At 41.0% G+C, this 27,341-nt stretch overlaps 1 protein-coding gene across 2 annotated transcripts; it reads right to left on the bottom strand.

Moving 5' to 3' along the window:
- Window positions 1–128: 128 nt before the first annotated feature.
- On the bottom strand, window positions 129–25,774 carry LOC124132921 (zinc finger protein ZPR1-like). 2 transcript variants are annotated; one of them, XM_046497094.2, is made up of 15 exons: window positions 25,675–25,774; window positions 24,332–24,467; window positions 23,504–23,665; window positions 22,064–22,148; window positions 19,946–20,016; window positions 16,852–16,938; window positions 15,516–15,558; window positions 12,432–12,514; window positions 10,692–10,748; window positions 8,476–8,542; window positions 6,504–6,664; window positions 4,912–5,022; window positions 3,074–3,163; window positions 1,593–1,661; window positions 129–307 (listed from the first exon to the last, which is right to left on the bottom strand). In XM_046497094.2, exons 2-15 carry the CDS (start codon window positions 24,452–24,454, stop codon window positions 188–190), a joined length of 1,329 nt encoding a protein of 442 aa, XP_046353050.2. In that variant the 5' UTR covers window positions 24,455–24,467; window positions 25,675–25,774; the 3' UTR covers window positions 129–187. The 2 variants fall into 2 exon arrangements, with proteins under 2 accessions (XP_046353050.2, XP_048254405.1); XM_048398448.1 differs by lacking the exons at window positions 129–307; window positions 1,593–1,661; window positions 3,074–3,163 and adding an exon at window positions 4,331–4,769 and having other exon boundaries at window positions 4,938–5,022; window positions 12,432–12,516; window positions 15,518–15,558.
- Between the last annotated feature and the right edge of the window lie 1,567 nt (window positions 25,775–27,341).

Below are 27,341 nucleotides of genomic sequence, written 5' to 3'. Positions count from 1 at the left end.
CAATCCGAGGTTTATGTTTGTGGTGTACCTTAGTGACACAATTTTTCACAGCAAATTGTGGAGCCATAGACGACTGGGACACCTGTGCCACCCACTAACTTTAGAGGACAGAAAACTAAACCAGTAACTGATACATCATACATATATTATCACATGAGAGAAGGTAGAAGGTGAACAGGAAGTGATGTCATGTGGTCTCATAGTTCTCTGTCTTCATGTCATTGAGACCAAGAGCCTCTTTCTGATCAAAGGTACGCTCATACTCTACGACCTCCATCTCAGGGTCTGGATCCGGTGCATAAACATTCTGAAAAATAGATTATCAGATAACAAGCCTGTCATATATGTATAATATATAATATAAATTTTACACGAGATACAGCTTTCCATTGGATGAGAGGCCAGTCACATGAGCATGAAACTAAGGTTCACCATTGACAGTTGTTAAATCTGGTATAATTTTGGGTGGCCAAAGGAGATTAACTACTTTTGACAAAGCAAAGTTAACCTTGCCTCCAACCCTTTCCAAGTCTAGCCTATATATTTAGAACAGTTATATACATCTAAAACATTATTTCAATTTTATAAATCTTAAAATGCAAATAAGATATATTATAAATGAATAATTTGAATAAACACCATGTTGCTTAATGTCTGTTATTATACTGAAAGGAAGATTGTCCATACATACTTAATGTAAAAACAATGTCTTATGTTGACATATATTAACCCAATAATACAACTTCCGTTTAGATTGAAATATATAATTGCATTTGAACACAATGTACCGGTATGTTTTTAGCTACAAACATGCAAATACAAATTGTCAATACTTATAAATAAATACATAAAAAATGGTAACTTAATATAATCATTAACAAACAAAAAACTGTTGACAATAAAAAATCGGTGACATCGTTCAGCCCAATATTCAACGCAAGCCCAACCCATTATATTATCAGCCAATCAGGACTTAGTAGTCTGTTAGTGGGTGTGGCCTCATTTAAAGGGGTTTACGGAAACATTAAACGTAAAAAAAATTGCAAGGTGAACTAATCAAAACTGAGTGAGTGAGTGAGTGAGTGAGTTGGGTTTAACACCACTTTTAACAGTATTCCAGTTATATCACGGCGTGCCAGTTTAATGTGGGAGGAAAGCCAGAAGTGATGCAGGTCTCAAACATTTACCATTTTGGTGAAACCCACTAGCACAGGTATGGTGCTGACAAACCTAGAATGAGTGAGTGAGTGAGTTGGGTTTAACACCACTTTTAACAGTATTCCAGTTACATCACGGCGTGTCAGCTTCATGTGGGAGGAAAGCCCGAAGTGATGCAGGTCTCAGACATGTACCACTTCGGTGAAACCCACGAGCACGGGTATGGTGCTGACAAACCTAGAAACATAATTGGGGCGAACCGGGATTCGAACCCACAATCATTGGTTTCTGGCATGCCCAAGGGATGCAAATCTGCACAGCGAATCACGGCGCCTTAGACGACTGGGCCACCCGTGCCCCCAACTAATCAAATGCCACGGAATCACATGCAATTTGTTTATATGAGCAATGAATTGAGGTTATCCTGTACACACCTGTAGATAGCTGTTCCCGGCAGGGTCGTCCAGGACCACGTGGACCCCCATCATCTCTCCATCCACAATCTGCAACCACCACATGGGTGAGTGTTTGGTTGTTTTCTTATGCAGTACATGGCAATACCTCAAACATAACACAGTGGTTACAGTGGACACACCAATGTTTGTTTGTTTGTTGTTTTACACTGCACTCTGCAATATTCCAGCTTTGTGACAGCTATCTGTAAATAATCGAGTTTGGACCAGACAATCCAGTGATTGATGACATACCAAGTCAGCAAGCCTGACAACCCGATCATGTTAGTCACTTCCAACAACAAGCATGGGCTGCTGAAGACCCATTCTCACCTGGATCTACACAGGTCGTGTCAGTTGTGAGGTGACAAACGAGTGATGTGGCATAAAACATCATGACATTATGACATCATGACAATCATGACAATAAAGACATCATGACAGCATGACAATCATGACAGCATGACAATCATGACAATCATGACCTGATCAGGTGACCTGCATGGGTTGTAACAATCCCTTGGTTTTGACCAATCAGTGTACAATCTCTCAGGGCAGGCTATAGATATAGATAAAAGATCTAACAAAATATCGATCAATTATTATTAGAAGTTGACAATGACAAAGTAGACAAAACTTATGGACAACAACTTCTTTAATACTTCTTTAATACTGTTTGATAACAATATAAGGATCTATACCGCAATGTTGCATTTACAGTACTAAAGAAGTTGTTATCCAAACATTGTGTCTACTTTGTCAACATATCGATCAATTATCGATATATATATATATACAGTAAACTACGTTAATAATGAACATGCTTATAACGAACTGACGGATATAACGAACTATTTTTTGGTCCTGTCCATTTGCTGTGTATATTATGTACATTTGCTTATAACAAACTACAGTCATAACGAAATAAAATTAGTGGTCCCATTGAGTTCGTTATAACCATAGTTTACTGTATCGGAGAACCTCAAGCAAACATGTAAAAAGCTCAGTGAAAAAAAATTTCATGTCACATGGGAGTGGTGGCAGATATAAGCATGGGTTACTTTTTGGACAGTTAAGATATAAAAAAATCAGTTGCTTTATGTCTTTGGCAATGGACAAAAACAAGTCTGCTTTGGTAAACTGAAACTATATTATCAATGACACAATTTTGTTATCGAAAATCGTTAATATTTCTTCACTATGATGATAATTCTGATTATCAATCTTTTTGACTTGACAACAGTGTAAGAATCTACATCGTAGCATCGTTACATCCACAAAGTTGTACATTCTTATTATTTATACCAACTTCTAGAATGCCATTTAGCACCACCTCATACCGTCCTTTGACACGACACTGCCGAGGATTGAACCACCGACCTTTCACTCTCCAGGCAGGTGCTCTATCCACTAGACCACGGAGGCGGTCAAATTTCATTATGAATAATGATAAGTCTTCCTACCTTTTGTAATTGACCACAGAATTCAGTGAGTTTGTTCACCATCCCTGGTTGTGAGCTGTCTCCCCGGAAGAAAGGGTTGGAATCTTTCAACTGCAAATACAAGGGCATGAGATTGGTCATTTCTAATCCTTCCCCATCTCCATACAACATGTCATTACCTGCCCCTGTATATCAGACAGGAGACTCTCCACAGTGGTAAACTTGCCGCCAAGTGTCCCAATCCCCGTATCACATATCATTACCTGCCCCTGTATGTCAGACAGCAGACCCTCCACAGTGGTAAACTTGCTACCAAGTGTCCCCATCCCCGTATCACATATCATTACCTGCCCCTGTATGTCAGACAGCAGACCCTCCACAGTGGTAAACTTGCCGCCAAGCGTCCCCATCCCCGTATCACATATCATTACCTGCCCCTGTATATCAGACAGCAGACCCTCCACAGTGGTAAACTTGCCGCCAAGTGTCCCCATCCCCGTATCACATATCATTACCTGCCCCTGTATGTCAGACAGCAGACCCTCCACAGTGGTAAACTTGCTACCAAGTGTCCCCATCCCCGTATCACATATCATTACCTGCCCCTGTATGTCAGACAGCAGACCCTCCACAGTGGTAAACTTGCTACCAAGTGTCCCCATCCCCGTATCACATATCATTACCTGACCCTGTATGTCAGAAAGCAGACCCTCCACAGTGGTAAACTTGCTACCAAGTGTCCCCATCCCCGTATCACATATCATTACCTACCCCTGTATGTCAGACAGCAGACCCTCCACAGTGGTAAACTTGCTGCCAAGTGTCCCTATCTCCGTATCACATATCAATACCTGCCCCTGTATGTCAGACAGCAGACCCTCCACAGTGGTAAACTTGCTACCAAGTGTCCCCATCCCCGTATCACATATCATTACCTGCCCCTGTATGTCAGACAGCAGACCCTCCACAGTAGTAAACTTGCTGCCAAATGTCCCTATCTCCGTATCACATATCAATACCTGCCCCTGTATGTCAGACAGCAGACCCTCCACAGTGGTAAACTTGCTACCAAGTGTCCCCATCTCCGTATCACATATCATTACCTGCCCCTGTATGTCAGACAGCAGACCCTCCACAGTGGTAAACTTGCTACCAAGTGTCCCCATCCCCGTATCACATATCATTACCTGCCCCTGTATGTCAGACAGCAGACCCTCCACAGTGGTAAACTTGACGCCAAGCGTCCCCATCCCCGTATAACATATCATTACCTGCCCCTGTATGTCAGACAGCAGACCCTCCACAGTGGTAAACTTGCTACCAAGTGTCCCCATCCCCGTATCACATATCATTACCTGACCCTGTATGTCAGAAAGCAGACCCTCCACAGTGGTAAACTTGCTACCAAGTGTCCCCATCCCCGTATCACATATCATTACCTACCCCTGTATGTCAGACAGCAGACCCTCCACAGTGGTAAACTTGCTACCAAGTGTCCCCATCCCCGTATCACATATCATTACCTGCCCCTGTATGTCAGACAGCAGACCCTCCACAGTGGTAAACTTGACGCCAAGCGTCCCCATCCCCGTATCACATATCATTACCTGCCCCTGTATGTCAGACAGCAGACCCTCCACAGTGGTAAACTTGCTACCAAGTGTCCCCATCCCCGTATCACATATCATTACCTGCCCCTGTATGTCAGACAGCAGACCCTCCACAGTGGTAAACTTGACGCCAAGCGTCCCCATCCCCGTATAACATATCATTACCTGCCCCTGTATGTCAGACAGCAGACCCTCCACAGTGGTAAACTTGCTACCAAGTGTCCCCATCTCCGTATCACATATCATTACCTGCCCCTGTATATCAGACAGCAGACCCTCCACAGTGGTAAACTTGCCGCCAAGCGTCCCCATCTCTGTCTCAAAGTCCAGCTCAGGGATCAGTATACTGCATGTCTCACTCTGCAAACAAGCCCAATCACACAAACATTAGCCACGCAGTACAACTGAGGCAGGATTCTCACACAACTCCTTTACCCAACAAATGACTTCTTCATTATTTGATATTTCATGGATTCAATTACTCTGGTTAACACAGAGATGACACTGATGCAACACCAAATATCCCATATCTCTATCATTAATATCTTAATTTGATAAACCATATTGCACAGTGAGCAAGCATATATGAATAATGGTTCAATAATGGATTTCAGAATGGCTTCTTTGAGCTGGTCATTGAGTGTGTTGCCTTTGGGAGCAGCTATTTGATTGGATGGGGGGTGGGGGGGTGGTTGGTGGTGAGGGGGGAGAGAGGGATATTTTCTAACAAAATAATCCTGTTTCATTGTAAACAAATGATTGCTTTGCCGGAAAAATATGATGTGTTCTTTTCTTGCATACTACATAAAAGTATCCAAATAAAACAGTTCCTTATTTCTACTTATTTGGAAAAAAATGGAGAACCTGCTTCTGTTGGAATAAATAATTGAGCTCCTAAACAATAAAAATAAATTGCTGATCACAAAACAAAATCCGATACCACACCTCCCCCACTGAAAATCAACTGTTGCTCCCTAATGATGGTTGGAGACAAATTGATGTTCCATTGTTTGTTTTTGGTTTAACGCCGCACTCAGCAACATTACAGCTATATGACGGCTGGCTGTTAATAATCAAGTCCATTGACCAGACAATCCAGTGATTGATATCATGAGCATCGATCCACACAAATTGGGATAAGATGGCATGCATCAACCAAGTCAGCGAGCCTGACCATCCGATCCCGTTAGTCACCTCTTCAGACAAGCATAGTCACCTTTTACTGCAAGCTTTGGTTGCTGTAGACCTATTCTACCCCGGATCTTCACGGGTCCAACGTAACAATGAGGGAATGAACCAGGCTGTGAAGGGCGACATGTTAAACACCAATCTCATTCAAATCAGATTTTAGTTTTCGCTACCGCTAAACAAAGATCTGAGGACATCCCATTACGGGTCACATCAGAACGACCTTTCGCAAATTTTGACCGACCAATGAAATGACTGACAAGAAATCGACATTGGCCAATCAGATGGCAGCTTCGAAACATATTTTGACATATTCTCTATTAAAAAGTTTTAAACTGATAAGATGAACATGCTGAAATGGCTTATAGATGGCATAGATTGTATGGATATAATAATAAAACCTGTAACTGTCGTTCGGAATACCCCGTGTTAAATATATTGTGGTTGCATGATTAGAAAACACATTTCGACTGTCACTTTCATGATCTGGTAAGCGACACTCTGATTGGTTGGATGAAAGGTCATTCTGACGTGACCCGTAATGGGATGTCCTCAGATCTTTATTTAGCGATAGCAAGAACTAAGATCTGATTTTAATGAGGTTAGTTAAACACCGGGCTACCTTACTTCTTCACCTGTTCCATGTTTCTCACCTTGAGCACATCACGCGACATATCACTGGGATCTGTTATCTTCAGAGATATCTTGCGGCCTTTTGCTTCAATGGCCCCTCCTCCCTTCACCTCGTTGTCACGGTAACCACAAGCATCACAATTGGTCGCCATGATAACAACTTCTTTAAAATGTGGAATATCTTGGAGTTGTTAAAGATGCTAACGAGCGACAATATTAACAGAGAGAGTAAATGTTGCTTGTCGGAATATTTCAGTCATATCATGGTGGCCTGCACAAAAATAGTGAGTGAGTGAGTGAATTTGGTTTTACGCCGCTTTTAGCAATAGTCCAGCAATATCACGGCGGGGGACACCAGAAATGGGCTTCACACATTGTACCCATGTTGGGATTCGAACCCGGGTCTTCAGCGTGACGAGCGAACGCTTTAACCACTAGGCTACCCGACCGCCCCTGCACAAAAATAGGTTTCGACTCGTGTCTGACATAACTGCCTGCCCGTGGCTGGTAACTTTTCTGTCGGGCTACATGAAATTTTACTCAGCCTGCCAGACTCTCTCGCAGATAATTTTGAGACTACTTATGTATTCTATTATAACTCTGCCAAGTTCCCAGGTAATTGTTTTGCATTATTTCAATATGCGACTTTTCACGATTTTTCAATTTTTCATAATGTTTCAATGTGAGCAGTTAACTTGGAAGAGAGCAGGAAACATTTTTACGGGTCACCTGCCCAGTTGTCTTTCAAGTTTTAAAATTATTTCAAACCTTGTTCAGACAACAAAAACAGGGACTGACAATATAATCAACAATCTTGGCACGATTAAATGGAACAATAAGGTTACGACCCTGCTTTCTGTCCAGGGGGTGAGGTGAAATGGGGTTAACATCTCACTCTTAGATGCATGTCTGACTAATGTTGTTTTTGAAAGAGCTAGCCCACCATGAGTTACCATGCCATAGTTAAACATAATTACCCCGCTCATGTCCCAAGTCTTATACTGACTCCAAGCCAACTACTGTGTTTCAACCCATTAGTGCTGAATGCCAGGCAAGGTAACAACAAGTGTCATCTCCTAACATCTTTGGTGTGACGCGGCCGGGAATCGAACCCTGGACCTTCCTCTCTCCAGGCAGACGATCTATCCACTAGACCACGGGGGCAGTCCTACCCTTGGAGTCACAAAGCAGTTTGGTATGATGCGTTTTGAGATACAACCAGTTTGTGTGTGTGTCTACTGTTTCATGCCAGCTATATCATGGCGGACTGTAAGTAATCAAGTCAGCACCAGATAAACCAGTGACTGATATTATGAGCAACGACCAACACCGTCAGGGTACAAAGACATGCAATCTACAAAGTCACCAAGTCTGACCACTTGTCTCCTGGGGGGCACGGGTGGCCCAGTCGTCTAAGGCGCTGCGATACTGTGTGCAGAGTTGCGTCCCATGGGCATACCAGAAACATATGATTGTGGGTTCAAATCCTAGTTTCGTCCTGATCATGTTTCTAGGTTTGTCAGCACCATACCCATGCTCGTCGGTTTCACCGAAGTGGTAAATGTCTGAGACATGCATCACTTCGGGCTTTCCTCCCACATTAAGCTGACACGCCGTGATATAACTGGAATACTGTTAAAAGCGGTGTTAAACCCAAAAACTCACTCACTCACTCATTAAGTCTCCTCTCAAAACCATTTTAACCTGGAATCCCCAGAGGTGAGTGAGCTTGGTTTAGCAACAACAACATTCCAATAAGATCACGGCATGTCAGTTATTAGTTTGCAGGTCTTAGATGATAACCCACAAGCATGGATTTATTGCTGACAAACCTAGAAACATGATCAGGGTGAACCAGGATTCGAACCCACGATCACAGGTAGCCAAGGGATGCAACTCTGCACAGCTAATTGCAATGCCTTATACCACTGGGCCACCCATGCCCCCTAAATCCCCACAGGTAAACAATCCAGGAAGGTGGCAAAAGGATACCAACCATCTTCATCTTGGTGCTGGATGGCGCCTGACAGTTTGGGCAGTTAGACTGGAACTCAATGACCTTGAAACATAGAGATGGTAACCATGGTGATCAACAACAAAGTCAGATTACAGAAATCATGTGCTACCGTATCCGACATAATAAGCGTTCCGCTTTAATAAGCCCACTGCGATATTTGCTGATATATTGGCTAGTGAACAATCCAAATTAACACCCTTCTGATTGATAAATGTACACAAGTCTTATTTTTTCGTGTATAATACACACTCGGGTGTTATATGCAGCTTAATTTTTGAGCAATTAAATTCTGGAAAAATATATCTTTTGTGTATAATACACACAGACTTTTCTTTTGTATCACTTCAGGCTGTCAGCATAAACCATAAAATTTATGATCTTTCAACTCTTTCACCCAAATTATATTCTAATAAGAGCCCACTATTTATAAGTTTGAGAGTGCCCTGGGCGCTTATTACGTCAAATACGCTATTCAGATATTAAAAAAAATTAGTGGTAAAAATTATCTGTTGTGAAGAAGCACATTTCTCAACCAGAGGAACAGAAGCTCATGATCATAAACAAGATATTCCGGGGATTTTAATTTTAATTTGATTGGCTAAATGAGGTGAGGTGAAATGGGGTTTAACGTCGCTTCCAAGATTATTGCACTTATATAGCGACGTGCATGTACGTGTGTGTGTTTGTGGGGCTGCTTGTACTAGTCCGGACTGATGCCGATTTATAGTGCTAGCCCAATGAGATACCATGCCGCAGTGTTACATGAATACCCCACTCGGACACAGTATACTGACTCCGAGCCGACCAGTCCTTGTTTTAGCCCCTTAATGCCGAGTGCCAGACAGGGTAACAACAAGTACCATCTTTTAACTCTTTTAGTATGACGCGGTCGGGGATCGAACCCTGGACCTTCCGCTCTCCGGGCAGACGCTCTACCACTAGACCACGGAGGCGGTTTGGCTAAATGAGCAATACTAGCAAACGATACATGAGTTTTGATAATTTTCAATGTCTCTGAACATCTTGTGATATTTCTTTCATACTGTGGGGTATCTGAAGAGGCTGAGAGATTGGAGCATGAAGATTTTACTGATCAAGTTTATTTTATTTTCATGTAATGTTCAGAAGTGAAACTGTCCTTATGCTTGATACACACTGAACAAGAAAGTTGCTTGAAAAAACAGAAGCAATAGTTCTTGAAAAACTTTCAAAATAGAAACACGTATCCTGAACCATTTGGACTTCATGAAATCAGTTTTGCGGGACAATAGGGGACAATATTTGCATATTTATTACATTGTGATAACAAATGTATTGAATTGGTTTTATCACATAAACACTGTCTATTATATGACATATATGCAAATTTGACAGGTCAAGTAGGTACTAATTCAGTGTTTACAAGCATGGTAAACAAGTCAGAACTGATCAGGTGTTTGTTATCGATTTTAATAATAATAATCTAAGAAAACCATTATCAGTGTCCAAAAAACATGTTTTAGTTGGAACTATATTGCTTCTTGTCAGTGTCCAACAGACTAAACACAGACCTTGATGCAATATATTAATGCACACATTCCAGGAAAACTTGTCATGTTTTGGTATCATTTGAGAGAGATGAGACTACTTTTCTTAACAATAGAATTTAAGAACGGCACTACATCAAAAAGAGGTTATCATGCTTGTTTGTTTTGGGATGGTATATATCCAGTTTTAGGAATAAACACGATATGTATTTGCTAGGGCTTGCAAAACATGAAGTTTATTCATAAGGATAAAAAAAAACCAGTGAAACACTTGAGGTTGGACCAATTTTTCTTTTTTTAGTGTCAGTAGGTAATGAGTGAGTGAGTGAGTTGGGTTTATCGCCGCTTTTAACAGTATTCCAGTTATATCGCGGCGTGTCAGCTTAATGTGGGAGGAAAGCCCGAAGTGATGCAGGTCTCAGACGTTTACCACTTCGGTGAAACCCACGAGCACGGGTATGGTGCTGACAAACCTAGAAACATAATCGGGGCGAACCGGGATTCGAACCCACGATCATAGGTTTCTGGCGTGCCCAAGGGACGCAACTCTGCACAGCGAATCGCGGCGCCTTAGACGACTGGGCCACCCGTGCCCCCCCAGTAGGTAATGAAAAGCATGAGTATTTTTTTTCACGTGTCCTTACAAACATTTACCATCAACTGACCTCATCCTTGCTGACCGCCTGCCCGCTCTCCGCTGCATCTGAAGCCTCCCCATCCTCCTGAAAACAGTCATAAAACACCCGATAGAACACACTGTGCGTAATTACCCAATGAATCCTTTGCAACTAGTGTATCTGTATTTCTAACAGGTGAGGTGAGGTGAAATTGGGTTTAACGTCGCGTCCAAGATTATTGCACTTATATAGCGACGTGCATGCACGTGTATGTGTGTGTGTGGCTGCTTGTACTAGTCCGGACTGATGCCGATTTATAGTGCTAGCTCACTGAGATACAATGCCGCAGTTTAACATGAATACCCCACTCAGACACAGTATACTGACTCCGAGCCGACCAGTCCTTGTTTTAGCCCCTTAATGCCGAGCGCCAGACAGGGTAACAACAAGTACAATCTTTTAACGTCTTTTTGTATGACGCGGCCCGGGATCGAACCCTGGACCTTCCGCTCTCCGGGCGGACGCTCTACCACAAGACCACGGAGGCGGTCGTATTTCTAACAAATCTTTGTTGACTGATCACACGGTGCACCACAAACCGACCAGGTGCATGTAGAGTTGTGTGGTTTGTTTGTTGACTGATCACACGGTGCACCACAAACCGACCAGGTGCATGTAGAGTTGTGTGGTTTGTTTGTTGACTGATCACACGGTGCACCACAAACCGACCAGGTGCATGTAGAGTTGTGTGGTTTGTTTGTTGACTGATCACACGGTGCACCACAAACCGACCAGGTGCATGTAGAGTTGTGTGGTTTGTTTGTTGACTGATCACACGGTGCACCACAAACCGACCAGGTGCATGTAGAGTTGTGTGGTTTGTTTGTTGACTGATCACACGGTGCACCACAAACCCACCAGGTGCATGTAGAGTTGTGTGGTTTGTTTGTTGACTGATCACACGGTGCACCACAAACCGACCAGGTGCATGTAGAGTTGTGTGGTTTGTTTGTTGTTTTATGCATCACTTGGAAATGTTTCAGTTAAATGTCAGTGTAAACAACTGTGTCTGTGCAGGACAATCAAGTGGCTGACTCCCAGTGAAGATCTGGGTTTGAATTTGTCTTCAGCAACCCAAGCTTCCTGTAAAGTGAGTGAGTGAGTATGGTTTTATGCCGCTTTTAGCAATATTCCAGCAATATCACGGCGGGGGACACCAGAAATGGGCTTCAAACATTGTACCCATGTTGGAAATCGAACCCGTGTTTCCTGTAAAGGCAACTAATGGGATCGTGTGGTCAGACTCGTTGACTTGGTTGACTGTCTCGTTTTCATTTGTTGTTTAACGCTGCACTCAGCAATATTCCAGCTTTATGACGGCGGTCTGTAAATAATCGAGTCTGGACCAGACAATCCACTGATTGACATCATGAGCATCGATCAACGCAATTGGGATACGATGACATACATCAACCAAGACAGAGAGCATGACCACCCGAACCCGTTAGTCGCCTCTTACGACAAGCACAGTCGCCTTTTACGGCAAGCATGGGTTGCTGACGACCTATTCTCGTATATTTACAAGCCACCTTCACATAGCTGTAATATTGCTGAGTGCAGTGATTGATAACCAAACAAACAAACAAACGCTATCAAGTCACCATGCCGTTGCCTCCGATCTAATGAGCCTTGCCATCGGACCCAATCCAGTGGCCTCATGGGGACATATTGTAACCCAGGTACCTGTGGAATCGTAGCTATCCCAGGATGCACTGCTGTGCTACATACCTCATTGAGGCCGAGCTGTTCGTTCTGCTGTTTAGATCTGGTGTAGTGATGTACACTCATCTCCTTGTCGTGCTTCGGTGCATGTGTACCGCATGTTAAGGACAAAAGCATTGGATGGAGGATAAGGGGAAATGGGGTTTAACATCAAGTTCAGGATTATTGCACAGATAGTGACAAGGACGCATATGTGTGTGTGGCGCCTTGTGCCAGTCAGGACTTATGCCAGTTTTAAAGGGCAAGTTCACACGGAAATGAACCTATTTTTCTTGTACTTTTTCCACATTAAAAGTGTTAACATAGAAGTGTCATAGACAAAAATATAAAAATATCACAATTAATTAACATATTTTTCGCATTAAAACGATTTATATTTTTCACATTTACCAAGTGTTCTATTTCCACAACAAAAACACCATGGCTTATGCCCCTTGCAATATGACGTCATTGGTGCCAATTGATAAACATTATGACGTCATCATGCTTTGTTAGAGCCGCTTCACGTGGTGTAGGTCCAGGTGTGTGATTCTAGCGTCTCAGATGCCAGCCAGCATAGTGTTATGCTGAGTCACCACTGCGCCGGAGTGTGTCATAGGCCATGTTGTTTTACCGCAAACTGGTACTTGATATCTTTTGCGTTGAGAATAGACAGGGACCCAGTTGAATTGGCACCAATTACGTCATAATCTAAGGGGGATAACTCAGGCCTGTTTAGCTCGAAAAACGAAGGCCTCATAACGGCATATCATTTTCACACTATTGTGAGCTTCCTACGTTCACTGTGAAAAAAATGAGTGTATATTTTCAAACACAGATACTAATTAATTCTAAAATTGCGTTTTGTTTAGAAAAAGAAAGAAAGTGATTTTTGCGTGTACACTTCCCCTTTTATGTGCTGGCTAGTTACCATGCCGCAGACTAACACTGACACCCTACTCAGACAAATGCAGTGACTTGTTTCATCTTTTGATGTCTTTTTTTAATTTTACAGATGTCATATCACTGAACATGCTCAATAGTGAGTGAGTTTGGTTTAACGCCGCTTTTAACATTATTCCAGTTACATCCCAGCGTGCCAGCTTAATGTGGGAGGAAAGCCCGAAGTGATGCAGGTCTCAGACGTTTACCACTTCGGTGAAACCCACGAGCATGTGTATGGTGCTGACAAACCTAGAAACATAATCGGGGCGAACCGGGAATTGAACCCACAATCATAGGTTTCTGGCGTGCCCAAGGGACGCAACTCTGTACAGCGAATCGCGACTCCTTAGACAACTGGGCCGTGCTCAATAGCCTTCAGCATATCACAGATGGGTATTTCAATGTTAGACTGAAGAAAATCAACAACTGACACACTAACCTTTATGTGTATCTTTTAAAATGTCATATATGTAACCATCGTTGCAATCTGCAGTTCTGATTGATTTCAATTAATCAAACAACTTTTCACATTTCCCAAGACTCTTGGTGTCCATTCACAAAGACAACGATATGAGCCAGCTCCCCAAAATTTCCATCAAGTTCCCTACCAATCTAACAAACAAATGGTGGATTGTGGGCTTCAAGTCAAACATGAGTCATCAGAAGATGACAAATCCCAAATCCCACTACAAATTCTAAAGAACAAATTAGGGCTGGGACGAGTCCAAATTTACTACCCGGGTACCCAACCCCTTCTACCAGGGTACCCGCTGTAGGTCTCAAGAGCAGGCCTGAAAGTTGCGACTAAAACAGTGGCCAATGCGACCTAAATTTCAGTTTGTCTACTGTCTAAAATTCAGAGGTAGCCAAATGACTACCTTCAAAAATATCTTGTGGCGACTAAATTCTATTGCTAGACATCTGTAGACACAAAAATAAATGTGTCTGTTACCGATTGTACCTGCAAATAATTCCTCCTAGAGTCAACAATGAACCAAAATGCATAAATATTAATTTAATTAGTATTTTATTTTAGTTGATAGTTTATTGGATAAGCAAGGATATACCTATATAATCTAGTAACATAAATTGCATCATTGTTAGAGTCACAAATAACAAAACTCAAGTACAGCATGCACAGTTTCCACTAATATACAATTGCAAGACTAGTGCTATGACTTGTACATATAATAGTTGTTTGATAAAAGATAATTTCAAATGCTTTTGGCTACCTACAATATTGGCTTGACTTCTTGATTTTACCACTGGCTACTTGGTAAAAATTTAAACTTTGAGGCCAACATATATAAGTCAGAAGGAATGTGTGCATAGTCAGAAAGAAATATGTGTTGGGACGGGTAAGTTGGGTACTCGGGTTGGTTGGGTACTGATTAGGACCTGGATACCCACAGGACTACCCTGACCTGTGGTTAGTCACGTGATGGATTGTTTAATGACAAAATTCATCTCCATGGTTACTCTACAAGGCACTAATGTTTGCATTAGTTTTAGAGATATGATCTGGACAAAAATTATTACAGAGAGACAGTAGGGCTGCAACGAATACACAATGAGGTGAGTACAATTCGTATCACGAATATATGGTAACGAATACGAATATTAATTCATGAATACAGTAACAAATCAGCAGCGGAAGCATTATTTGCTATATTCAGTGAAGCATTAACAACATAAATTATTTGACATGGATTGTTAATTATAAATATATCATACATTTATATACAGCACTTATCCAGGTACTAGTATCTGCTCAAATGCGACAATGACCAGTGACCACATGTCAAATTAAATATTATAAGAGTGTTGTCTTTGAAGAAATCTATGCATATAACATGTTCTTATGGATATTTTAGGTACTTGGTATGTAAATGCACATGCTTGCACATTCATAAGTATTTGAGGCCACGAATAACGAATTCAATTCATGAAGGGATACGTTCAATTCACCGAATACGCAAGTGAATCATAACATACGTACAGCCAAGCTGATTACGATCTTCACTTCCCATACTACATACATAGATAATACAGCTCAGAAGTCTACATTGTTGGAAAGTAAAGATGCCAAAAAACTATTTCAACAGATAAAATGACCTCCACAGTCACAGGTAACCATGGTATTTCTATAAACATTACAGGAAGGATATGGATTCTCAATGAAGCTGTTTCCCGACGGGTCGTCTACAAGCTGAAACACAAGACATATATAACAACCTTACAACACCATGGTAGTTGATGTCATAGATAGTCAGAGAAGAACCTACAAGCTATGAGGAATGTTTGGCTTAACTGTCCCAAGTGAAGTTAAGTACCAAGTTCCAGATGATCAGATGGAAGTAGGTTATCCTATGTATATGTTGTAGCAGGATCACTCAGGGTACATGGGGTTTTATGTGTCCTCCATGAAGTTTTATACCACAAGCCTGATCCTGCTGCAACAAATTTATTTTATCAACATGTTTTAATATCACATTTAAAATAATTCATATATTCCAAACTGATAGAAAACAGCTGCTCGATTGAGCTGAGGTTAGCATGCACAGTGTCACGTGACATCCATTAAAAAAGCCATGGGTTTTTGCTTTGAAGCGGGGTGTAAAGGATTTATTCTGTCTCTAGGAGCCTGTGTTGCTCATGGTGGGGTATAAGAGATTTAATCCCCCACTGAGACCTTTATTACCCTCCAAGCCGGGTTACACTGTATTTCATCAAGATCACATGGACCAATCCGATCTCATCATTCTGACATGGAGGTATGATAATAATCTAGTCATTTTTATCAGAAAATGTAGCAAATGGTGTGTTTCCTGACATGTTCACACATCAGCCCAATCTATCATAGAAACTAGTGGTGGCAGCATGAAAATGAATGACAAATAAAGTAAAATTTACAACTATTCACAATCGGTTTTCTGACAGTGTAGTTTGGCTCCAAATGGAACGATCCATAAATAAAAACGTGAAATGTTGCCTTAAGTATTTCATAATTAACATGCTGAATGACACTTATTTCTAACATTTGGAACCATTATACAACATGAATAAGGAGTCCCTTCATCATGTAAATTCTGGAAAAAGGACAAAATATTAGTACCCACTTCATTGATTTCATTTCCCTTCTTATGCTTAACAGAGCTCCAGATACGAATACCCATACAAGCTGCAGGACAGATTTTTTATCGAAAAGATTTTTGTTTGTTTATTTGTTGTTTAACGCTAAACTCAGCAATATTCCAGCTATACCACAGTGGTTTGAAAACAAGTAAATCTGGACCAGACAATCCAGTGATTGACATCATGAGCATCGATCCATACAATTGGGATACAATGTCATGCACCAACCACGTCCACTAACCTGACCACCTGGTTCAAGTTAGTCGCCTCTTACAACAAGCATGATGGGTTGCTGGGAAGATGAAGATCTCAACCAATCCTCACCACTACTACAAAATACTACCCCGTTCTGTTAGGTATAACCTACCACTTTAAAAGGCTCCTTCATTTCCTTAAGTTTCTCCAACTTTTCCACAAAAGCATCAATCTGTGCAGCGATCTCAGGATGTTGTATCTATGGCAACAGAAACACAAGGCATCAGTGAGTGAGTGAGTGAGTGAGTGGGTGGGTGGGTGAGTGAGTGAGTGAGTGAGTGAGTGAGTGAGTGAGTGAGTGAGTGAGTGAGTGAGTGAGTGAGTGAGTGAGTGAGTGAGTGAGTGAGAGAGAGTGAGTTGGGTTTAACGCTGCTTTCAACATTATTCCAGGCATATCGCGGCGTGTCAGCTTAATGTGGGAGGAAAGCCTGAAGTGATGCAGGTCTCAGACATTCACCACTTTGGTGAAACCAACGAGCACAGGTATGGTAAACCTATAAACCTCGAAACATAATTGGGGCGAACCGGGATTTGAATCCACAATCATAGGTTTCTCGGCACAGCGAATCACAACACCTTAGATGACTGGGCAACCCGTGCCCCCCAGCTAAGACAGACAAAGTAGGACAAGAGTCAATGTTGCAAGAATTTTGATGGTGTAAAATTGTTTTGAATACCAAGAATTTGAATAATTCCGCATCTCATTGGTCAATCACAATAACCATCTCTGATTCATACAGCTAGTTTGATGGCCACATCACCATGATGGCCACATCACCCAGAATCTTATATCTACAGAAAGGTACCATATTCGACGTAATAAGCGCCCAGGACGCTCTCAAAATTAGAAATAGGGGGTTCTTATCAGAATATTATTTTGGTGAAAAAAAGTTGAAAGATAAATTTCGTGGTTTATGCTGACACTAGTGACAGCCTGAAATGTTTATGTATGACAGATATATTTTTTTCAGAAGTTAACTGCCAATAATAAAGAGTGCATATAACACACGAGTGCGTATTATACGCGAATAGGGGAAGGAAGCGGTGAGTATTATATGCGAATAGGGGTCGGAAGGGGTGCTAATTGGGATTGTCCACTAGCCAATATAGCAGCAAATCTCGCCGTGGCGCTTATTAGAGCGGGGCGGTTATTACGTCAAATACGGTACTTCTTCCTCAATCATTGTTAGCTGGCATTTTGAAATCATGACATGTACAATAATAGGTTGTCGTAACTTCAATATTCAAAATATGTGACAATAAATGTTAGGCATGACAGAAATAGACTAAGAGAGAGTGTTGTAAGGTTTTAGGAAATTAGAGAGCTTGAAATTTTGTCGCGTGTTGGGTTCCAAATTCTAATTCAGCTCAGTTAAACCTACAGGTAACCTGGCTCTAGATAGAAAACTCACAATATTAATCTCCTGTAACATTCAGAGTGAGCTTGTATTCATTCTGACAGTGTACTGTTATCCCATAGTGAAAGTAGAGAATATCTCGCACAAACATCCATATCTTGCTTCGTATCTCCACGATGACCTCCAAAGATTTGAAATTGCTAAACATTTATCGTTCTGCCTTCTGACTGGAGATATAGCTTATTAAAGAGCTGAGTCCCATGTGTGTGCCTAGCTGTGATTCCCACAATGTTTCCAAGGAAGAATGTAAAGTTTGGAGTGGCTGGGGACACCAGAAATGGGCTTCACACATTGTACCCATGTCAGGAATCGAACCCAGGTCTTCTGTGTGAAGAGCGAACACTTTAACCACCAGGCTACCCGACCGCCCCATAAAGTTTGGAACATTACTGCAGTTCACAACAGTTACATTTACACAACACCAAGTTCAACTCTGAGCCAAATAAGGAAAATATAGCATTTTAGAATGACATAAAATCTTAATCGTTTCACAAATACACAGTAAAATCAAAATGATTTTACCAAAAAATGACACCATCATAAAAAAAACATACATGCCAATGTTCAGCTTCCTCACTCCGGCAATTTCAGAGAAGCTGATTGCAGCGCACAAATTTCATCTTGTGAGACTTTGAAAGCATCACAGTACATTTTGAGCACAAATGACTGGGCAGTAGCCATACCGGGGTAAATGGAAATTACTATACGAGCATGTGTGTCATACTGATTTACAAAACGAGTGTCAGAATTCTTGTATTTCCCGAGCGAGACCGAAGGTTATACATAAATTCTTACACAAGTTTGCAAAATCAGTATGACACACATGCTAGCGTAATAATTTCTATATTACCTATCATTTCTTAATCCTTTTGAGCTCCCCTTTAGAAAACAGCACTGATCACCAACGCTGTCCTAGAAAACCACAATTTGTCGAATGACGTCAACAATTTTCAGATTTAACGCTGTTTCTAGCGTGAGATCATTCCGACCTCACGTCACAATAAGATTCGAACGACATCTACAATGCCCTCAGCATGATGGAAACAATACACTCGTACGTGAAAAGTGATATTTGCACGAGTGCTCATACGATTTTTAGGAACTATGGGTAATAAATAAGTTTACAGACACCGATGATGCAAGACAAGCAGGCCAGGACATACGCTTTCAGTCAGGTGAGCTAAAAGGTGTTCCACCTTCATCAAGTTTGTTTCAATCAAAAGATTACATGATCCAACTGCACTCCTCACATCAAAGAAAGTTGTGCCAGAGAAACATTGAGTGAGTGAGTGAGTGAGTTGGGTTTAACGCTGCTTTAAACAGTATTCCAGTTACATCCCGGCGTGTCAGCTTAATGTGGGAGGAAAGCCCAAAGTGATGCAGGTCTCAGACGTTTACCCCTTCGGTGAAACCCACGAGCACGGGTATGGTGCTGACAAACCTAGAAACATAATCGGGGCGAAACTAGGATTGGAACCCACAATCATAGGTTTCTGGCGTGCCCAAGGGACGCAACTCTGCACAGCGAATCGCGGCGCCTTAGAGTGAGTGAGTGAGTATGGTTTTACGCCGCTTTAAGCAATATTCCAGCAAAATCACGGCGGGGGACACCAGAAATGGGCTTCACACATTGTACCCATGTCGGGAATTGAACCCGGGTCTTCGGAGTGACGAGCCAACGCTTTAACCACTAGGCTACCCGACCGCCCCATCGGCGCCTTAGACGACTGGGCCACCTGTGCCCCCAAGAGAAACATTTAATTTGTTTCATGCAGCCTAACGACCTACCCGCCGCAATACTTGGTCCTGGTTCAGGCCATCCACGGCTCTCTGAATGATGCCCTCCACTGTAGTCAACACTGGAACAATCACAAGAATGCTGGTTGGTTGGTTTGTTGGTTTACGCCATATGAGGCGACTAATGGGATCGTGTGGTCAGACTCATTGACTTGGTTGACTGACTCGATTTTATTTGTTGTTTAACGCTGCACTCAGCAATATTCCAGCTTTATGATGGCGCTCTTTCAATAATCGAGTTTAAACCAGATAATCCAGTGATTAATATCATGAGCATCAATCCACACAGTTGGGATTGATGACATGCATCAACCAAGTCAGCGAGCCTGACCACCCGATCCCGTTAGTCGCCTCTTACGACAAGCACAGTCGCCTTTTACGGCAAGCATGGGTTGCTGAGGACCTATTCTAACCCGGATCTTCACGTGTAATTACAAGAATGATTTAATGTGAGGCATCAACACAGCAGCAACAAATTATGTTTTTATTGAAAAGGAAGATGTAATTAAATTTACAATAAAATAAATTTTCACAAAATGTTTCAATACATTTACTATTTCATGTCTCACAATGTTTGTGACTACAATGTGATTGCCTCCCTTAGATCCTGAATTGATAAACATGGATTTTCCACAGTTGATGAGTGAGTAAGTGAGTTGAGTTTAACGCCGCTTTTAACAGTATTCCAGTTTTATCACAGCATGTCAGCTTAATGTTGGAGAAAAGCCTGAAGTGATGCAGGTCTCAGATGTTTACCACTTTGGTGTATGGTGGTACGGTGCTGATAAACCTAGAAACATAATCGAGGCAAACCGGGATTCGAACCCCAATCATAGGTTTCTGGCGTGCCGAGGGACCCAACTCTGCACAGCGAATCATGGCGCCTTAGACGACTGGGCCACCCGTGCCCCCTCCAGAGTAGATGAACTAAGAAGCCTATTCAAGCCCAAACCAGGTCAAGCCACATTCCTCTTGTGATGAAATAACACATACATGTCTCCCTCCCAATAATGCGGTAAACTTTTCAACAAATGTCAAGCACTTCACAGCATAAAAAAAAAAACAACAACATATTGGAATGTTTTAAGAACAAGTGGACAGAATAGGACATATTATATACAATTATTCAAACAAATAGAAATGTATGTAATTTCTATTCAACTTCCCATATTTAGCACGATAAGTCTAATAGACTTTTCAGAAAACTATTACATTCAGACCAGGGCAGAATGGCTGCAAAGGAGGGCAATTTCACTATTTCATTAAAAGGTAAATCTCACCATTTTGTAACAAGGCAAATCTAACCATTTCATTACAAGGCAAATCTCACCATTCTGTTACAAGGCAAATCTAACCATTTCCTTACAAGGCGAATCTAACCATTTCCTTACAAGGCAAATCTTACCATTTCCTTACAAGGCAAATCTCACCATTCTGTAACTCACCATTCTGTTACAAGGCAAATCTCACCATTTCCTTACAAGGCGAATCTAACCATTTCCTTACAAGGCAAATCTCACCATTCTGTTACAAGGCAAATCTCACCATTTCCTTACAAGGCAAATCTCACCATTCTTGTTACAAGGCAAATCTCACCATTTCCCTACAAGGCAAATCTCACCATTTCCTTACAAGGCAAAACTAACCATTTCCTTACAAGGCAAATCTCACCATTCTGTTACAAGGCAAATCTCACCATTTCATTACAAGGCAAATCTAACCATTTCCATACAAGGCGAATCTAACCATTTCCTTACAAGGCAAATCTCATCATTCTGTTACAAGGCAAATCTCACCATTTCCTTACAAGGCAAATCTAACCATTTCATTACAAGGCAAATCTCACCATTTCCTTACAAGGCGAATCTAACCATTTCATTACAAGGGAAATCTCACCATTTTGCTACAAGGCAAACAAGATCCTCCAATTATGGTCCTTAACATGGATTGGCTGCTAGGTGTATATTTCATCTTGATATTTGCCAGTTTTCATCGCTAATTCAGGTAGTTACCATGGTTACAGATCATGGCTCTGATTCAGTTGTCTTCTGACCATAATGTTAAAGCTTGAATACAGATTGACATCAAACATCAATCATACATACTTACCTCCCTTGTTAGGAGGTGACTCAAACTCTAGTTCTGGAATTGAGACAGTGGCAAAATTTGTTTGTACCACCTGTCTATTTAAATCCTGAAAAACAAACAAATTGCTTCAGAAATTACTGACTGTCTTTAATTATTGAATCAACCTAACCACAATACTGCAATCAGGGTTGGTTGGTTGCTTAACGCCGCACTCAGCAACATTACAGCTATATGACGGCGGGCTGTTAATAATCGAGTCTGGACCTGACAATCCAGTGTTTGATATCATGAGCATCTATCCATGAAATTGGGATCGATGACATGCATCAACCAAGTCAGCTAGCCTGAAAACCCAATCCCATTAGTCGCCTCTTACGACAAGCATAGCCACCTTTTATGGCAAGCATGGGTTGCTGAAGACCTATTCTACCCGGATCTTCACGAGTCTACAATCAGTGAATAGAACAAGTCAAATCTTGGTAATAAATTTTAGCCCGCTCGTGATAACATGAAGCAAAACTATTGAAAATGGCAAATTTCTACCAGTCCTTATAATACCATAAGTATTACATGGAAAATGATATTTCTTTTTTTCAAAAAAAATCTGTAATTAAATTTGACAGATTATTATAGGGGTGCTGTCAGCAAAAAATGGTCCAGTCCTAAGACAAATCCAGCCAGCCCACCACCCTCCAAAAATAAATGATCAGTACCAAAACATAATTGCAATACATGACAAGGAAAGCATACATTGAACTAGTTTAGACATCATCACCAGGGTAGCAGGATGTTTTGATAAATATTTTCTTGTTGTTTATATTAAAGCCAAAATTGTAAATGCAACAAATTAGAAGCTTGGTATATGGACTCTGCTTTATGCTATCTCGCAATACTTATTTCACAATACAATATGTATATATTGAACTAGTTTGCAGAGCTCCAGATAAGCTTTTGGTGTTGTGGGTATTTTACCCATGCATTTTAAAATCATTGGGTATCAGTAATTCTATCTGCGTATTCAAATTTCTGTTACCCACTAGTTTCTACACATGTGGGTATTTAAGTTAAATATTTATAAACACTATTCATCTAGTCCCTGCAAACTGGTGTCGTGTGGGTTCGAGAGCTTTAAAGGCCTCAAAAATACCACGATACTTCCAAAAGAAGGTGTGATGGCAAATAATCATGATGTAACTGTCATCGTGGAGTTTGGCAAGGTTGACGGAATGCCCGTTTATAATTTCAAAATAAGTTGCTGATTTGCTAATCAAATACGCAAGGTTACTTCACAATATTTTGATGATACGCACAAGTTTTATTTTTGTAGCATATCTGTAATGTTCGTTGCGTATTTGATACGCTTGGATTTGATTTTACTGCATATTTCTGCATATCTGATGCGTATTTTACGCAGATACACAGCTTATCTGGAGCTCTGAGTTTGGCAAGTGTTGCGCTCACTTCTTTGCTTTTGATGAGGACCTCATAACGCACTCCTTTATCCTGTATCCTTCCGCCAGGCTGTAGTTCCGCATTCCGATGACCACAGTGATCACAGGAGAAGGAAGCGACTATCACTTCCCGGAAAAATGGAATCCTTGTCAAAAATAATCTTGTTAAGCCCTAAAAATAAAATAATAATAATTCTTTAACATTAGCTGATCCAGGCAAATAACATCCTCGAAGAGTGAGTGAGTTTGGTTTTACATGGTTTTATGCCACCTTCAGCAATGTTCCAGCAATATTACAGTGAGGGACGCCAGGAAGCCCTAAAAAGCCTTCCCTTCCTGCCCAGTTACAGGGACCCCCCCCCTTGACAAAAAATTCTGAAAATATAAATTCCTGACACAGGGGGTTGAATGAAAATGATGTGGGTGGAGAACAGGAATAATAATAATAATAATAATAATAATAATGTATTTGACGTAATAAGTGCCCACGGCGATATTTGCTAATATATTGGCTAGTGAATAATACCAATTAGAACCCCTTCAGATTGATCAATGTACACAAGACTTATTTATTCGTGTATAATACACACTCGTGTATTATATGCACCCTTAATTATGGGCAATTAAATTCTGGAAAAATATATCTGTCGTACATAAACATTTCAGGCTGTCAGCATAAACCACGAAATTTATCGTTCAACAATATTCTAATAAGAGACCCCTATTTCTAATTTTGAGAGCGTCGAATACGGTAATAATAATAATAATAATAATAATAATAATAATAATAATTTGCCTAAACCGACCATTTGTATATTTTAGCTTTATGCGTACTGACCTGATCCTCACAGTTGACACAATAGCTCTCTATTTCGGTGATCTCCGGGGTGTCGTCATCACCAGTAATGTCTCGGAACAGTGGCTTGTTCCCACTGGCTGAATCTTGCTGCTCCTCTGTCATACTGGTAGTTGTGCTGCAAGACAATTCTAAATTAACCTGACATAAATTGTTAATCAAACAACATGACTGAACAATCAAGAGTCTGGAGTGAAACAGAACAGTGAGAGAACCAAGACTTAATACAAGATGGAAGTACTTTGCAACTGACATTGGTGTATGTAGACCCGTGTGGATTCTGAGCTAGTAAGGATCCCAGCAGCCAATGCTTTTCATGTTAATAGATCGGGTCGTCAGGCATGGGGACTTGTTTGATGGTGTACAACAATATAATCGGCTTGTTCTGCTGTGTATTTGATAAATGAATGCAATGAGGAACACAACGCCGAGATGCCCAATGTAATATGTCATATGTAACAATTACGTATTGAGCAGGCCTCAAAGTTACGTCTAAATTGGTCGCCATGGCGATCTAGTTTTGTATTTTGTGACTGGTATTTTCATGTCAGTCGCCAACTGGCTCCTTGTCTTTAAAATAAGTTTGGCGACTTAATATCTCTTGTCATAAGATATTAAAAAAGATAGTTTTTAATATAAGTGCGGTAACTTCAGTGAAAAAAAATCGATATCAGAACATAATAACATCGACTAGATCACTGCTAGGCCATGTGTACTGTTTTTGCTTTTGGCTCCTTGAAATTCTATTTGACTCCTTGAAAAAAAATTATAGGAGCAAAGTGGCTCCTTTGAAAAAAAATTAACTTTGAGGCCTGTTGAGCATTTAATATGTATCGCGATGATTAATTTGACATCGATTTGGCGTGAATTTATATATTTCATACGGCAAAAACACTATAAAAAAGGCTTGAAACATCCTGAATATCTGGGTCTCATTTCAATCAATATTGTAAATATTTCAGATGTGTCACGGTAAGACTAAGAGTAAGAGGGCATATCCGAGTGCCGTGAATGTTCCAACAGTCAAGAAAATAGTCACGATCCTGCAAGCGCTACATAGATGTGGATGAATTTATTAACTGTGCAGTTTGTGGAATAAACAAATCAGCGACACGATAAATAGGAAAAACACCGTGAAACAGTAACAGCAGACGACGTGTGTCAGTCAACGTGAACGTTCTAGAAACATTTCACAGGGTAGGGTTCATCATTTCAACACACCCAAAACACTTTTGATACTTTTGATGATACTGTGGTTCCAACTGCGTGATAGTCTTACTATCTTCTGATAAAAAGATTGTCATAAAATTGTAAAAACGATTTACCTTTTTCAAGAAGTCATGAATTTCCCAAACACGTGCACATGCAATAACACCGGAAGTTTTTGTAATGCATGAAAGCATTCGGCACTGCTCGTATTATTACGACGCCCACGGAAATGAAATCCAACTCTTAAACAGGGCCTACCAATCAAATTGATAATTGTTGAAACACATTAGATTTCGGAAACATCGCTGTAAGGAGCTGACAAACATGCAAACTCCATTACAGTGCGTCTGAATAGGTCAATGTTCCATCATATTTTAGGCATGACAATATCAATGCGTGGAGCTTTATTCAGAGGGTCAGTCGTTCCGATTGTTATGAAGAGACGGATCCCAGCTGAGATCCAAGGCACTGTTTGCGCTCAAACAAAACAGAAATCGCACCTTCTTGCTGCTGCTACTACGAGCGTTGAATTTAAATTTATGGAATAATTACAATGTACAAAAAACCAGGCTGTTTCTGACTGCTGTTTCTAGAACTTGCACTGTGAAAACCCAATGCGGTTGCCAGGGTTGTCATTGGTTCGAATCGGAATAATGATAGTTGGTTTGCGAGCACCAGACCAGTGTTCATGTATTTCAGGAAACCACTGAACTCGAGAGTCTTTTCAAAAGATTTTTTTCAGGGCCCTTTGAAGGTTTTTTTATCGACATGAAAGTTTAAATGTTTCTTATCAGAAACAAAAATATCTCTTATCGCGGGTACAAGTATGTGAGAATTGAGACTCATCAATGGGATTCATCCATGGCAAATAAGATATATATCTGAATAACTGTGTTTTGTTAACAGTGAGTTGGGTTCGAAGCCTGTAAATAATTGTGTCTGGACCAGACATTCCAGTGACTGATATTCATGATATTGTGAGCAGCAATCCACGCTGTGGTGGGTACAATGACACACTGTAAACCACGTTACCGAGCCTGACTACCCAATCCATTAATTCGCCTCTAAGAACCAGCAAAGATTACTGGGAACGAATTTTAACCCAGAATCCTGACAGGGCCATTGTAAACGAGGTGAGATGAGGTTAAATGTCACATTCAAGATTATTGCACTTATACATCGATGTGTGTGTTTATGTGCAGTCCAGACTTATCCCCATTTAAAAGTGCCAGCCCACAGAGATACCATGCTGCAGTTTAACATGGATACCCTACTGGTATGTCGACTCCTTGCCAACCAGTCCTTGCTTTGTCCTCTTAATGCATAGCACCATGCAGGGTATCAATAAGATTCCATTTTTAACGTCTTTTGGTATGACGTGGCCAGGAGATCCTACCTCCGACCTTCTGATCTTTCCGGACCCGTGAAGATCCGGGGTACAATAGGTCTTCAGCAACCCATGCTTGCCGTAAAAGGCGACTTTGCTTGTAGTAAGAGGTGACTAATGGGATCAGGTGGTCAGGCTCGCTGACATGGTTGATGCATGTCATCAATCCCAATTGCATTGATCGATGCTCATGGTATCAATCACTGGATTGTCTGGTCAAGACTCAATTATTTACAGACCGCTGTCATATAGCTGCAGCATGCTGAGTGTGGCGTTAAACAACAAACAAACAATATTCACCCACTCAGTGGTTGATGAAGTGAAGATCACAACTGCACAATTCGGTGCACACTTTGCAACAGATCGGGTTTTTTTACCACTTAAAAATTGCTTACA

The sequence above is a fragment of the Haliotis rufescens genome, unplaced genomic scaffold (genome assembly GCF_023055435.1).
Source record: "Haliotis rufescens isolate VD_foot unplaced genomic scaffold, xgHalRufe1.0.p SCAF_18, whole genome shotgun sequence".
NCBI lineage: Eukaryota > Metazoa > Mollusca > Gastropoda > Lepetellida > Haliotidae > Haliotis > Haliotis rufescens.
The sequence above is the reverse complement of the archived record's forward strand: the minus strand, read 5'-3'. Positions and strand labels throughout refer to the sequence as shown.

What these genes read in the sequence shown, in the direction of transcription:
- LOC124132921 (XM_046497094.2), bottom strand. Translation starts at nt 24,454, where the DNA reads ATGACAGAGGAGCAGCAAGATTCAGCCAGTGGGAACAAGCCACTGTTC. An exon ending in TCCTCATCAAAAGCAAAGAA is followed by an intron (nt 22,149 to 23,503) that starts GTGAGCGCAACA and finishes TTTGTTTTTCAG; the next exon opens with GATTTAAATAGACAGGTGGT. An exon ending in AACAGCTCGGCCTCAATGAG is followed by an intron (nt 10,749 to 12,431) that starts GTATGTAGCACA and finishes GACTGTTTTCAG; the next exon opens with GAGGATGGGGAGGCTTCAGA.